Raw genomic sequence first — 16,581 nt, forward strand, 5'->3', positions numbered from 1 at the left:
ATATTATATTTTTTATTTTAGGAAAAGTAAAAGTAATTATGATAATTTTTATATTTTTTTGTAAGAAAAAATAAAACTTAAACCCTAATACACAGTGCCATTGGGTATTTCAGATTTGGCTCAATATTTCAACCAAGTATTTTCATTTGTTTTCATCTGTTATTAGAAAGAAAAAAGAATAGTGCCAAGCATGAAATGAATGTATATTTAATCTTGTTTTCAATTGCGAATTAACAAGTTCATTTTAGTAGAAATTCCAACTAAAATCCTCAGCTACTGAACTTGCTCCGTCGATCTCTTTCATTGGAGAACTCCTCGTTTGGTCCATTTTCCGGCAACAACGAGCTGTTTTGCTTCTAATCACTTCTTTTTTTGCCCCCGACCGTGGAATCTAAATAGTTGGTAAAGAGTGTGCTTAGTAAAATTGTGTGCAGATATATGAATTTTGAAATATTCTAGTAGTGGTGTTGGTGACATCAATGAAGGAAAAGGGAGGAATGAAGTGGAAAACAAAAAAAATTAAAATTAAAAATAAGTGATTCGGAAGATGATGTGTCATTATCATTGTGCAGTTGAAGTACATGCAAAGTCAAAGGGGTTTGAAGTGTTGTGGGATTGATTAGCAAAGTCGTGAATAAAAAGATCCAACTGACAAACGGAGCCACAGCAACGTACAAGGTTTCCCGGTCATTTCACCAACTATTAAGCTTATAATTTTGAAAAAATTTCTGTTTAATCAGAGTCGTAGAAACTGTTTCAAACAAATTACTAGGCCTGTTACTGATCTCAAAAAGAAAACAAATCCAGTATAGCCAAAAAGAGCGTTAAGGTAAACTTTCCGGTTAGCTTGATTTGTCATTATGTCACAGGCATTCTTGTCTAATTTCTCCCATTCACCATCTTGTAACAACACATTCCAAAAAATTTCATGTCACATCGGGTAAAAACAAAAACGGGAGCCTAAATTTTGAGTAGCAACAAAAGCACAAAAAGCAAGTTAATCCGAACAGGTTCAAAATGGTTTGTTCCGTTCCAACGGAAAGATAGAGATGTAGCTTAAGTTTAACGTTAATCTACATAACATATTTAGACAAACGACCAATTCACAAACATAAAGCTGATACAATGAGCAGTATCTTCTTCATTCAGAACCTTCCAAGCCACAGCTTTCTCATAAGAAACAGGCCTACCCATGGTCGATAAACAGATTCCACCTTGGAGAAACGCAAAACCCTGTCATCAGCATATTTAGACAACATGGTTAGATTCTCGTCAAATTAGTGGATCAAATTTTGTTGACTTTTTAAGAGGTGTGAATGAAAAATAAATAGATACGACCGAAAAAGATGCATGTTAAAAGACACCTTTTCACTTTGAATAGTTGTTACCTTTCTAATAGATTGTGACTCTTTCAATAAGTTGTGACTATTTTGATAGGCTGTGGCATTTCCAAGCAACTAATAGATTGTGACTCTTTCAATAGTGGCATTTTGTTACCTTCATTGGCTATTACATTTTTTTTATTTTAGTATCTTTAAATTTATATATTTTATATCGATGTGTTATTACAACAAATATGCATCCAATTATCGATTTGAGGTTATTTCATGCGTTGAAAACATTAGGATAATGTTAGCTCACGTTCCTATTGGTGGGTGAACAATCCAACATTTGGTGAATTCTGCTTCACAATGATAGAAAGAGCCGACATCGAACGATCAAAAAGCAACGTCGCTATGAACGTTGGGACCATCGCAATGCTTTGTTTTAATTAAACAGTCGGATTCCCCTTGTCCGTACCCACTCTGCACGTCGACATGTCCAGTGAACGCCTATGCCAACTAGCGACAGTCACCTCAAAGTGCCTTCAACATCTCTACCCTCCTTATATATGCTCATAAAAAAACTCAAGTGCCAAGAGTAGATAAATTGAGAGGATCTGCCTCAGCTTTTAATATATAAAAAAAAATTCTGAATTTCATCTGCATATTTACTGACAAATTAATATTGAGTTTGTGTGTGATTATTGAGTTCGACGAAGTTATAGGCATTTGAAGTACCACTACACTAATAAGTGTATCCGTTTTATATTGGGAGGAAGTAATCCATAACCTTAGATACAGTGAGGGGATTAAATTTCTTACGGACACACGAAAATTGTGGATTCGAATATTTTAATAAGTACATTACTTTTCTTTTTTTTTCAGTTTTACTTTTTCTGATTTATTATTAAGTTTGAAACACATGATAACGACAAGCTTAAGGAATTTAACATCAATTGTTTTTATGTGTCCGTTGTGACTTTTTGAAAAAAAAATAATGGTTACTAATCAGACGGAACTTGGAAAACGAAAAAAAGGACGAAACGGTGCAGTAGACAATTCTGCATTTAGGTGTTACTTTTTCTTTGATAAAAGATTTTAATCTTTGTAATTGAACAATTCTGCATTTTGGTGTTACTTTTTCTTTGATAAAAGATTTTAATCTTTGTAATTGAACTTCATTAGAAAGTGGTGTCAAGTCGGTGAGATTTCAAACCAACCTCTGCAGTTGTAAGTGATTTTATTAAATAGAAAGAAAAAAAAAAAAAAAAAGCAAGTTTAAGAAGTTTTATTTTGTATAGAGATTTTCTCTTTTATTTTATTCTGATTTGATTAGAGATTAAAATCTTACGATTTTCTATTTTATTTTTAACTCAGTTCAAAGAATATAAAAACATCATTAAGTTAATAAGAGTTTTGTTTCTCTCGATTCGAAGAATATAAAAACTTTATTGAGTGAATAAAAACCTTTTTTATTGTTAACTAATTTTATTTATGCTAGTGAAATAAAAATGGGAGAATCACTGATGACGTGATGGCTTCTGCATCTGCGGCAACAAATGTTGTTTCGTCAATCTGTGTTACTCCTACTATGACTGCAGCAGAAAAGCCTGAAAAGTTTTCCAATAGTGATTTCAAAAGATGACAACAGAAGACGTCGTTCTATCTGACCACTCTTAATTTGCATAAGTTTATTTCCTAGGAACATTTCCACCTTGTCAAGTGACACTTTTGAGAAAGAACGTTTTCTAGTAACTGAGGGATGGAATCATTCAAATTTTCTTTGCAGAAACTATATTCTGAATGGCCTGGAAGATGGTCTGCATAATGTTTATAGTGTTTGTAAAATTTAGAAAGAGTTATGGGACGCTTTTGACAAGAAATACAAGAACAAAAATGCTGGACTAAAGAAATTTGTGGCTGTCAAATTCCTAGAATTTAAGATAGTTGACAAAGTGACCTTCTTTGTGGAGGGACTTTAAGAACTACTTAAAGCACAAAAGAAAGAAAATGAAGTTGGAGGATCTAATTGTTCATCTGCGGATCGAAGAAGATAATAAAACTACAAAAAAGAAAGCTACTGAAAAATCAGCATTGCCAGAAGAAAATAATGTTGAAACTTCTCCAAATAAGAAAAGAAAGAAGTTTGACGAAGATAGAAATGCACCAGAAAAGAAAAAGTTCAAGGAAATTGCTACAACTGTGGCTAGTTTGGCCATATGTCTTCAAATTATCGTGCTCCTAGAAAAGATAAAGAAGAAGGACCAAGCAAATATGAATGAAGATATAGACAACTTATGTGCATGCTATCAGAATGTAATTTGAAAAAAAATCCCAAAGCATGGTGGGTAGATTAGGGTGCAACTGACATGTTTGTTCTAATAAGAAACTGTTTTCTTCCTATACTTCATCAGGATCCGGTGCGACCATTTTTATGACAAATTCTACAATGACAAAGATAGAAGGAACTGGTCAGATAGTCTTGAAGATGACTTCGGGCAAGATCGTGATTCTTAACAATGTCCTTCATGTTCTCGAAATGCGAAAAAATTTGATCTCGACACCATTTCTAGTCAAGAATAGATTTAAATGTGTGTTTGTTTCTGATCAAGTTGTAATTAGTAAGAATGATATGTATGTGGGAAGAGATTACCTTACGGAGGGTCTTTTCATGCTAAATGTAATCGCACTTGAAAAATAAAAGTCTTGTTTCTTCTTAAAGAAAAGACATCTTTTCCCCCTGAACTTGTCCTCCAAACTCACTTTAGCACTTAAACTTAACTTTCGTTTATTTACCCCCTTAACATCTTTAAAGTGAATTATTTTCGCCCCTCAAAACTGAATATCACTCTCACAACGAAGAGTGTGTTACACCGCTTACACATCAATGCCACGTTGGAGCCACGTCATTGTCACGTAAGAAATTACTATTTTAAAAAAAATAATCCCTTCCACATTATTTTTATATATTTTTTTGAAAAAAAAATAACAAATATTAATACTAATTTAATTTTTTTTTTTAAAATAATAAATATATATATATATATATATATATATATATATATATATGTATGTATGTATATATAAGTATGTATATATATGTATGTATATATATATATATATACATATTTATATATATTAAATAAAAAGTGCACCCCCCACCCCTCATTTTTCTTCTTCTTCAAACCACCCACCCTCATCCCCGCCCCCGCCCCCTCTATTTCTTTTTCTTCTTCCAGCCAACCCTCATCCCCACCTCCATTTTTTTTTTCATTTTCCTTAATTAACACCATTAGAGAGCAATCACAAAATATCAAATTAAAAATTTTTCTCCATTAAACACCATCTCAACCTTCAATCAAACTTTCTCAAGTTTTCAACCACCAAATTCACCCTTGAAGATGTAAACATAAATAAAGAATAGCGAAGGAACAATGAACTTTAAAAATAAAAGTTACAAAAATTTCTTTCAATTTTGTTATTCTTCGAACTGAATTAATGAAGCAATTTAATGTCTTCAATTTCTTCGTTGGAGAATGTATTAATGGAGAAAAATGAAAAAAAATGGAGGAAAGTGTTGTTGGAGGATGTGTTTGAGGCTGTTAATGGAAGAATTAATTGTTGTAGAAAATGGGTGTTGTTGTTTGTTGATGTATTGGAGAAGAAAATGGTATGAGTGTGGGGTGTAGGTGTGTGGGGTAGGTATGAGAGGTGAAAGGGGGTGGGGGTATTGAAGAAGAAAGGAGTATTTTCTTTTAAATATATATATATGTGTGTGTGTGTGTAAGTGGGAAAAGAAGAAGAAAAATCTAAAACGCACCCCTTTTTTTTAAAATGCCACATCAGCATTAGGGGGGAAATATTCACTTTAAAGATGTTAAGGGGGGTAAATAAACGAAAGCTAAGTTTAAGTGCTAAAGTGAGTTTTTTGGAGGACAAGTTCAGGGGGGAAAATGTCTTCTCTTCTTCTTACTTGCTTTAGTCAAATAATTTATGACATGCACGTTTAGGGCATGTTAATTATAAAACTTTGCAAAAAATAATTAACTTGAAAATATTGCCTAAATTTGAAAGTAATAACTTGAAGTGTCGTGTGGAATCTAAGTATGCTAAGTATCCTTAGAAGTCTATTAAGGAAATTCAAATTCCTTAGGCTTAATTCATAAAAATATTTGTGATAATGAAGAAAATACCATCTCGCCACGAGAAAAAATATTTCAAGACTTTCATTGATGATAACACTCGATATTGCTACGTTTATTTGCTTAATAGCTAAGATGAGGCAATTGAAGCATTCTAGCAATAGATGAATGAAGTTGAAACACAAAGTAATAAGAAAATCAAAATGATTAAAAAGGCTAAGGGTGCCGAATATGAATCTCTCTTTGAAGAAATATGTTTGGATTATGGCATTATTCATCGAACAACTGTCCTATATTCACTCAACCCAATGAAATTATGGAAAGAAAAATTCGAATATTAAAGGAGATAATGAATATTATGTTGATAAGTTTTGGTTTACCCCAGAACTTGTGGGGGAAGCTATTCTCACGGCAAATAAAATACTTAATAGAGTTTCCCATAGCAAAACACAATTTATTCCACATGAAAAATGAAAAGGATGAAACCCCAACTTGAAATACTTTAAAATGTGGGGTGCTAGGCTAAAGTACAGGCTCTTAAACCCAAAAAGGTTAAAATGGGATTGAAAATAATTGATTGTAGCTTCATTGGATATGCCACCAATAGCAAAGCATATCGTTTTCTGGTTCATAAATCAGAAAATCCTGACATTCATCTGAATACAGTAATTGAATCAGATAATGCTGAATGTTTTAAAAATATTTATTCATATAAGAATGAATATGAGTTCTCTAGCGAACGATCTAAACGACCTTGGGAAGAATCAAAGGGGAGTATACCTAATAAGGAAAATTCAAGACGTAGTAAACGTCAAAAGACACCAACTTCATTTGGTCCCGATTTCTTGACATTTTTAGTGAAAAATGAGCCTCAAACTTTTAGGGAAGCAATGTCTTCCTCAAAAGCACAATATTGAAAAAAGGCAATCAATGGTGAAACATAATCCATATTGATAATCATACATGAAAAGTGATTGATATTCCTCCCAGAAACCAAACAAAAAATTGAATTTTAAATGGATTTTCAAAAATGAAAATGAAAGATGATGACACTATTGATAAATATAAGGCAAGACTAATTGTCAAAGACTTCAGACAACGAGAAGGTCCTGATTATTTCAACACGTATTCGCTGGTAACAAGAATTACATCTATTCGAGTGTTGATAGCATTAGCCGTCGTGCACGATCTTCAAATTCATCAAATGGATGTGAAGACAACCTTCTTAAATGGAGAACTGGAGAAAAAAATATACATGGATCAACCTGAAAGGTTTGTCGTCCCACGAAAAGAAAAGAAGGTATGTCGACTTGTTAAGTAACTTTATAGACTAAAACAAACACCCAAACAATGACATGCAAAATTTGACCAAAAAATGTTGTCAAATGGATTTAGGATTAACAAGTGTGAAAAATGTGTTTACATCAGGAACACTCCAAATTGTGTAGTCATTGTGTTAACATGGTACTTGAAAAGTTCAAATATTTAAACTATAAAGTATAAAGAATTCCAGGTGATTTAAATCAGGGCGAAGCAAGTCTCAAATGGAGTATGCTAGAGTGTTGAAAAGTTTGATGTACATCATGAATTGCACATGAGCAAATATAGGTTGTGCCCAAAGTAAACTAAGTCGAGACATTAATAATCTCAGTCAAAATCATAATCATAGAATGGCAATGAAACGAGTTTTGTGATATTTGAAATATACCCGAGACTGGATTTTGCATTACAATTTGTATCCAGCGGTTATTGGGGTATTGTGATGCAAATTGAATTATCGAATTAGCAAAAATTAAGTCCACAAGTGGATATGTATTAACATTAGAGTAGGAGTGGTATCTTGAAAGTCATCCAAACAGACATGCATCGCTCGCTCAACAATGGAATCTGAGTTCATAGCTTTACATAAAGCCGGTGAAGAAGTTGAATAGCTCCAGAACTTCCTAGAAGACATTCCATTTTGGCCTAATCCATTGGCACCCATTTGCACACATTATGATAGTCAAGCAACAATAGGAAAAGTTGGGAGCATTATATATAACGGGAAATCTCGTCACATTCGACGATGACATAATATCGTTAGACAACTACTCTTTAGTGGATTTATCGCAATTGACTACGTAAAGTCAAAGGATAATGTGTCGGATCCATTTACAAAAAGCCCAACTAGAGAGGGAGTTGAGAAATCATCAAAGGAAATGGGACTATGGTTGAAGACAAGTCAACATGGCGGTAACTCTACCTAGAAAACTGGAGATCCCAAGATCTAGTTTCAAGGAAAAACAAAGTTGTGATTGACGATTCAACTTTTTCAAAACAAAATGTTGGTCCATTCTCAGTACCAGGATAAAGCATTACTCCATGATCAAATAGTGTATCTACGAAATTACACATTTAGGAATCATCTATGTAAGTGTGAAGTGTAAGCCACTTCAAGGAGGATTTTATAAGGCCAGTTCTCTACGCACTTATAAAACCAGATTGAATTCATGGCTGAAACGAACAAACAATGAGAACTAAAGATTGATTGTGTGACATATGGTTGTCTAGGTATGTATCAAAGCTCGATCATTCAAGGATATCAAATCTACTGATTGACAAAGTATATCAAACATATGTTCACTATATGACATATGTTCACTACAGAAAATTCAAACGAAAACCTACTTATCCAGTTGTGATTAAGCCTTAATTACAAATCACACAATTTTTATACATGTTTTTCATCATATAGCAATTCTCTATTCATGTGAGGGATTGTTAAACTTTTAAGAGGTGTGAATGTAAAATGAATTGACACACGGGAAAGGGTGTATGTTAAAAGACATCTTTTCACTTGGAATGATTGTGACCTTTTCGATGGATTGTAACTCTTCCAATGGGTTGACTTTTCCAATAAATTGTGCCTTTTCCAGACACCTCTTCAATGGCTATAAATTGAGAGGAGTTAGCCTTAGTTTTTGATTAATCAAAAAAAATTCTAATTTCATCACCATATTTTCTTACAAACAAATTTGAAACTTGCGTGATTAGTTGTTGATTTTGAGTTTTTAGAAAGTTATTGGTATTTGAGGTACCGCTTTATCCGAGGAGGAAGTAATCCATAACATTGGGTACAATGTGGAGATAACTTCTTTAAGGACACACAAGAAAATTGTGGACTCGGATATTTTAATAAGTTCATTACTCTTCTATTTTACAGTTTTACTTTTTCTGATTTACTATTAAGATTTTGAACACGGTAACAACAAATTTAACACTCCCGCTCTCCCAGAAAAGGTCGAGAAACAATTTATTTCATTTCTTCAACTGTGCTGGCTAAGTTTGACGCTGTATAATAGCACAGTGTAATAGCAGATAGCATAGCTACAAACTACCAAATCACTGTCTGTCTAATTAAATGGAGTTACCAACCTGTTGCATTATCTGTGGGAACTCAGAGCAGAGGTTTTTCCTTCCACGTTCATCAAATATTTTCTCCAAAGAAACATCTTGAAGTGCAACCAAGGTTGTCTCGAGCATGTCAAGACCAGCCTGGTTGGCAAATGTGAAAACTGGCATAGCCTGCATAAATACTGCACTTCAGCACCCATATTCCAAAGATTTGAAAACTGATAGCAGATGAGACAACAACAAACAAAGACCAATGATGTCAAAAGCCAAAGTTACAATGAGAAGATGTTTGCTTCTAACGCATGGCCCTGCTGAATATTTTTCCAGAACTAAAAATACTCCTAATGTTCCCCAACTTACGTGATACATTTTTCTTTTTCTTTTAGCCTGTTCCAAAAAGAATGATACCTTCACCAACAATAACATACCCAGTGTTATCCCTATGGGGGATTAGGAATGGGCTTCTCTTTCCTGACTATGTTCACCAAGATAAAGAGATGGGAGGTGGGTGTGTGTGTTGGGGTGGGGGCATGGGTGTGTGTGCGCGCGCGGGGGGGGGGGACATAACTTACCCCTACCTCATGAAGGTAAAAAAAGAATGATACCTTCATATATCTATAAACAAGTGAACTTTAAACTTAAATTTAACCTTAAGATATTTTATAGTTACCGAGGTTAAGGGTGCTATTCGTAGGATGCATAGGGGTAGGGCAACTAGGCCAGGCGAGATTCCAGTAAATTTTGAAAGGGCACTGGCGGGGAAGGTACGGAGTGGCTGACTGAGTTTTTTAATGTCATTTTCCGGACGACGAAGATGGTTGAATCTTGGAGATGGAGTACGATGATTCCACTATACAAGAACAAGGCCCAAGGGTGACATTCAGAGATGCAACTATAGGGGTATCAAGTTGTTGAGTCACACTATGAAGGTTTGGGAGATGTTGGTAGAGTTGAGGTCGAGGCAGATCACGACTATTTCTAAAAACCAATTCGGATTCATGTCAGGTAGCTCAACTGCCGAGGCCATCCATCTCGTGAGGAGACTAGTGGAATCGTATAGGGAGAAGAGGAGGAACTTACATATGGTGTGTGTTCATCGATCTGGTGAAGGTTTACGACAAAGTCCGCAGGAAGGTTCTTTGGAGGTGCTTGGAGGCTATAGGTGTTCTTTGGAGGTGCTTGGAGGCTATAGGTGTTTCAGTGGCATACACTAGGTCGATTAAGGACATGTACAACGAAGCAAAGACTCACAAGACTCGTGTGAGGATGGGAGAAGAAGATTCAGAGCACTTTCCTGTGTTGACAGGGTTCGACTCTTAGCCAATTTTTATTTGCCTTGGTGATGGATGTTTTGACGCACCATATTCAATAGGAGGTGTCTTAGTTTTTATTTGCCTTGGCGATGGATGTTTTGACGTGGTATATTCAAGGGGAGGTGCCTTGGTGTATGTTATTTATTGATGATGCAATTTTGATTGACGAGACCCGCGAAGGTGTTAATGATAAATTAGAGATTTGGAGACAAACCCTAGAGTCTAAAGGATTTAGGTTGAGCAGGACCAAGACGGAGTAATTGAAGTGCAAGTTTAGTGAGATGATGCATACGGCTGACGTGGTGGTGAAGCTAGACTCTCAGGCATTCGGAAGAAAGATAGTTTCAAGTATTTTGGGTCTATGATACGGGAAAATAGGGAGATTGACGAGGATGTCACATACCGTATTGGTGCAGGGTGGATGAAATGAGGCTCGCTTCTAGAGTTTTGTGTGATAGGAATGTACCTCTGAAACTTAAAGGAAAGTTCTACAAAGTGGCAGTCTGACCGAAAATTTTATATGGAGCAAAGTGATGGTCGGTCAAGAACGACAATGTTGTATGGAGCAGAGTGTTGGTCAGTCAAGAACTTCTATATCCAAAAAGTTGAACGTGGTGGAGATGAGGATGTTGCTTGGATAGAAGAGGTATGGTTAGAAATATGATTATTCGAGAGAAAGTGGGAGTGGCTTCAGTGGAAAACAAGATGCGAGAAGTGAGGTTAAGATGGTTTGGGCATGTGATGAGGAGGGGCATGTGCCCCAGTGTGGAGATGTGAGAGGTTGGCTATGGATGGTTTTCGAAGGGGTAGAGGTAGGCCGAAGATGTATTGGAGGGAGGAGATTAGATATGACATGGAGCAGCTACAGCTTACTGAGGACATGACCCTAGATAGGAAGGTGTGGAGGACACAAATTAGGGTGGAGGGTTAGTAGGTGAGAGTACGTTCAGTTAGGAGGGGTTGCTTTATTTGTGTCCGTGATAGTAGTTATAGTACTTTGCGGCTGCCTTGTAGTTTCTTGTTCGTGGTATCATGATGGTATTTGTGATTAGTTTATAGTACTACCGTGGACTGTGGTTGTCTTTGTTATGTTATTCTCTATTGGTTTTGCAATTCCATCTTGTTTTTTATTTTTATTACGTCTTTTTATATTGTTTTTATTCCGAGTCGGGGGTCTACCAGACACAACATCTCTACTTCTAAGGTAGAGGTATGGACTGCATACATTTTACCCTCCCCAGACCTCTTACTTTGTGGAATAACACTGGTATGTTGTTGTATAATTTATAGTTACACAAATATTTATGACTTAATACCACAAGTTTTTAAAGTCTTTCTTGAACTCCATGTCCAATCAAATTGGGTCCCAATTCACATCACATAAATTGGACATAGGGAGTACTAGAACTCTTGAGATTTTGCTGAAGAATCTGTTAACACAAGCATGAGAGACTGCAGAGCAAGACAGTCTAAGAAAGCAAACCTTTGCAGAGCAGCAGATAATAGCATCTGAGTGATGCCATAGGTTATCAAGGATAGATTCACTTCCTTCACTACTCAATTTTGGAAGCTCCACAGCCAAAAAACACCTAGAGTCAAACAATTAATTAGTGGCAGATACAGATGCAATAGCTTCCTCATACTAATCCCCTATTCAAGTAAACTTTTAAACAGAAACAAGTAAACATCATTTGCACACAAGCACTTGAGGAAATAAGATAAAAAGAAATCAAACTTAAAACAAAGAGGAACCAAATCTTTCTTGTTTCAGAGGAAAGAAACACATCTCGGCAATAGCAGAAGATAAATACAATTGTCTGGGAATTGATTGAATGGTTAATTGACTGCAAAAAGATGAAACATGCGGCATGAGCATTATACAACATAACCAATATACGTTGCCAACAAACCATGATACATCGAGTGGAAACAGATTGCACAGTTATTGAACTCGGAAGACATGATATATCATGATATGACCTACAAACCATGTGTTTCGTGTAGAATTGGAGTAAGAAGATCACATGCTTATATTCAAGCAACATGCAAATATATGGCACACCTGTAACTTTGGCAGATCCACCGAGCCAGCGTATGAGCTTCAGGAGTCCCCAGCGGCAGACGAAGACCTCCCAGGAAACCGAAGTGAGATGGAGAAAGTGCTAATGCAACCCTTTGAACAGATGAAATGAAGCTTCGGACATACTTTCTAGCCATTGATGCAACATTCTCTTGCATGTGGCTTTCAAATGCAAATTGAAAAGCCATTGTCATAATACATTTTGATGTGCCATCAGTCGCCTTAAGGTCATTAGCCACCTCACTTCCTACGGGCCCAGTTTCAAGAGCAGAAGTAAGATCAAGGGTGCGATTTGGACTGGAGGCTTCCTGCACGAAATTGAACATTCTCAAAGAACTTGGTGGATAACAAGCAAGCAAGGAAACAGCAGAATAAGAAGTCATCAAGTGATGAACATGCTAACCTTAGCAGAATCTAAAGGTATAATGCGAAACCCAGAAGGAAGGAGTGGTGCATCATCAGCAAATGAGGCATCAATAGGAGCAAAAACGAGTTCAGCACAGGTACCAACAGCATTTTCATCCATTCCACTGCACAACTGCCAACAGCACAGAGACAAAGCGTAGTAAACCGCGTTTAGTGTCACAAAAGCCATTTTAACCCTGCATACTCAGCTCTCGATACAGGTTTGACCAATATTTTGACTCTGACAAATCTTGTGGCATCTTAACAGAGGTATAAAGGATCTGGATGCTCACTATTTGGTGATACTAAGGATGTACATATAGATCAGGAGAACAATATAGGATGTGTTATCTATGAAAAAAATTATTGTGGATATAAATAGTAGTCCAAAACCAGAGTTAACTGAAACTTCTCAAACAATTAAGTAGCCCATCATCTAGTATAAGACTGTCTTACATAAAGCAATGACTTTTGTTAGATCCAGCTAACTTTCTCTACATAGGAACAATATTCACATGTTCAGGAATAGAGCTTACTTGCAATAGAAACATATCTCTTGGCATTATAACATCTTCCGGGGAATGGCAAACTCCTTCCAACTTAATGACCTCCAGCAACTACTGAGCAAAAAGAAATTTGTGATCAACATTAATGACGAGGGATCAATAATAGTATTTGTCAAAGAAATGGACCTTGGAACTAACTCAACCCCAAAAACTAGCTCATGAGGTTAGGATCTACAAAGATAATGTAAACAATTTGCCTCCCATACCACCGATGTGGCACGCAACATCCCCAGCACGACCAGGAGTATGGACAATATAAGATGGAGGCCAAACATCGGGTGAAACAAGAATTGGGATGACATCTGATACTATGTAAGGATGTAGGACACTTGGTCCTAACTCAATCTCAAAAGCTAGCCCATGAGAGAGGATTGTCCGAGTCCATATAATCGGACCACTAGTCTATTCACCAATCAATGTGGGTCTCTAATCCATTCCAACAGAGTCCAAAGAATATAGAAAGATAGGCATGCCATGTAGTATGTGGAGGCAAACTCTTGAGTCTAAAGGTTTCAGGGTGAGCAGAAGCAAGACAGAGTATGTGGAATGCAAGTTTAATGACGTGAGGCGGGAGAATGAGGTAGTAGTGAAGCTGGAAGCACAGGAGGTATGTAAGAGGGATAAGTTCAAGTATCTCGGGTCCGTGATCCAGAGTAACGGTGAGATTGACGAGGATGTCTCGCACCGTATTGGGGCGGGATGGATGAAGTGGAAACTCGCGTCGGGGGTGCTGTGTGATAAGAAGGTGCCGCCCAAGCTTAAAGGCAAATTCTACAGGGTGGTAGTCCGTCCGGCCTTGCTGTATGGAGCGGAGTGTTGGCCAGTTAAGAACTCCCACATCCAAAAAATGAAGGTGGCAGAAATACGGATGTTGCGCTGGATGTGTGGACTGACTAGAGGGGATAGAGTTCGGAATGAGACTATCCGGGAGAAGGTTGGTGTGACTTCAGTGGAGTGCAAGATGCGGGAAGCACGATTGAGATGGTTCGGACACGTGAAGAGGAGGGGCATAGATGCCCCGGTCCGTAGGTGTGAGAGGCTAGCGTTGGATGGTTTTAGGCGAGGTAGGGGTAGGCCGAAGAAGTACTGGGGTGAGGTGATTAGGCGGGACATGGAACAGTTACAGCTCACCGAGGACATGACCCTAGATAGGAAGGTCTGGAAGACGCGAATTACGGCAGAGGATTAGGGCCAGTTTGGGTCGCTAGTGTAGGGAATTACTTGGTGGAGGTTTTATTCCTGTTATGATTCCGTATTCCTTGTTCCATGTTTTATTACGAATCTGTGTGCTTTCCTCTGCTTTCCTCTGTTTTATATTCCTTATAGGTGCCATATTTATGTTATGTAATCTGCTTCTGTGTTTTACTATGTGTTTGTGTGGTATCTCGTGCCTTGAGCCGGGGGTCTTTCGGAAACAGCCTTTCTACTTCATCAGAGGTAGAGGTATGGACTGCGTACATCTTACCCCCCCAGACCCCACTAGGTGGGAATACACTGGGTTTGTTGTTGTTGTTGTTGTTGTTTGAGGCATGCCATGCAGCTGATAAATAAGATCTAAACACTTGCCTCTTCATGTTCAACGGTGTGTGCCAGTGGAAGTATCACTTGACCCCCAAAATTAGCAACTCGAGCCCCAGGTAGGCTGCAAGGACCAACTTTAACAGCTGCAGCTGAGTAGGCATCAATATTGTTGTCTACCCATTCTGATCGATGCTCACGCAAAAACCTGAGAAGCACTGCAGGAGTCACACTCTGAACAACAAAAAAGAAGATGTCAAAAAAGCAAGAAAAGAATATGGTCAAGTCAGGATAAAGTACATGAATTCCCCAAAATGAAGGAAGATGATTCGTGGAGAGAAGTTGATTAGGAAAAGCAAGTGATCTCGGATAATAACAGAGTGTACAAACTTTGACAACAGGACTTCCATTTTACCATTTTACAATTTCCAAGCAATAAAATATCCAGCATTTGGGCAGCATACAATCCATCCACTATACAAGACGTTCAAGTCGGGATATGACATCAGAAAACTAAGCTTTGATTTTTAAGGAATCAAAAGCAGCTAGTGTATTTATGATTTATCCACCTTGCATGGCGGAACAGCTTAAAGGAAATTTAACATAGCCAAGCCAATCTAGCTACACTTTCAATGTATTAAAATGGTGTTTTTCTTCTAGTTTGGTTGTTTGTATCCCTGCACGCAAACAAGTCTTTCTGCACCCCAAGTACAGAGAATCAGAAGAGGAGAACGACCAAGTAATCCAATTTACTTAATGATGCTCATCAGAATTGTTAATCATCTTGGAATTAAAGTCAATAGTATCAGAATTCAAATAGTCAATCAACCATTAGAGAGAGAATAAAGTGAGCTAGAGAAACATGGCTAATTTAATTATTTGACCATTTCTACAAACAAGAAAGCCTGCAATTCAGTTGTATAATTTCAGCATGAACATACTGATTCAGCTGACCTGTAGAAGCATAGATGCTTTTGCGCACAAAACTCCATTGCTTATTGATGTAAATCCATCAGAAAAAGAAAGGTTTAAGCCCATCCTTCTGTCAGGAGAGGAGTTAACAAGGATGGCGACATCATCTATTCCATCATTATCCTGCATAGACCAGCCTTCACTGGAGAAACCATTGAGAGCCTCATTGAACCCTCTGCCAAAATATTGTAATGAATAGTAAATAGCAAGTAACTCAAGCAAAACAGAAAGAGCACTCATCAAAAGCTAGTTTGTTCAGACCTGCTCAACCTCTTGCTTAATGCCCGTAGAGCTGCTGGTCTCCTGCCCCAATTAGTGACATTAGGCTGTAAAAATTCCAACGTTAACTGCCTCAGTTGGCGTAGTGCCTACATGGAAAGAAGCACAATGATATTGAGAGTCTGAAGTACAAATAGTGTTCTCGTTCTGACATGGCGTGTTGCACCAAATTAGATAGAAGTTCTTACTGCCATTGTTGTCTTCTGAGCAAGCACTGCAGATGACTCATACAGTGGACGCAGCACTTCTGGCACACTCCATGCCTGGCAATAATAATAATGATACATAAACTGTAACATGGCATAAGTAGCTACTGAAATTATACGGCCTATGTTTCAATTTGTTTGTCTTTCCTTTTTAGCCTGTTTCAGAAAGAATGACTCTTTCCTTTGAACTTTCTGCATGGCAGATTTAAGAACATAAGATTAAAGGGCAATTTAATACATTCCACATATCTTTAGTTCAAGACCATAAAATTCCAAAAGTCTTCTTTACTTTGCTAAACTTCGTGTCAAATCAAAACCAGACAAACAAACTGAAACAAAGGCACTACATGAATTAAGACGTAATAGATGACACCTTTACCTCTAA

The 16,581-nt window shown here is 37.1% G+C and overlaps 1 protein-coding gene across 5 annotated transcripts in view; it reads right to left on the reverse strand.

Moving 5' to 3' along the window:
• Positions 1–941: 941 nt before the first annotated feature.
• LOC107850741 (homeobox-leucine zipper protein ATHB-15) overlaps positions 942–16,581 on the reverse strand; it is a 24,977-nt gene continuing 9,337 nt past the window's right edge. For 2 of the 5 annotated variants that reach the window (XM_047400333.1, XM_016695475.2), the window contains 10 exons: positions 16,179–16,253; positions 15,973–16,079; positions 15,694–15,886; positions 14,788–14,973; positions 13,192–13,272; positions 12,654–12,788; positions 12,233–12,558; positions 11,654–11,759; positions 8,879–9,028; positions 942–1,233 (listed from right to left, as the gene is read on the reverse strand). In XM_047400333.1, the coding sequence (XP_047256289.1) occupies positions 1,087–1,233; positions 8,879–9,028; positions 11,654–11,759; positions 12,233–12,558; positions 12,654–12,788; positions 13,192–13,272; positions 14,788–14,973; positions 15,694–15,886; positions 15,973–16,079; positions 16,179–16,253 (1,506 nt within the window). In that variant the 3' untranslated portion in view covers positions 942–1,086. The other 3 variants (XM_047400334.1, XM_016695477.2, XM_016695474.2) reach the window with 3 other exon arrangements.

Source organism: Capsicum annuum, chromosome 12, assembly GCF_002878395.1.
Source record: "Capsicum annuum cultivar UCD-10X-F1 chromosome 12, UCD10Xv1.1, whole genome shotgun sequence".
Taxonomy (NCBI): domain Eukaryota; kingdom Viridiplantae; phylum Streptophyta; class Magnoliopsida; order Solanales; family Solanaceae; genus Capsicum; species Capsicum annuum.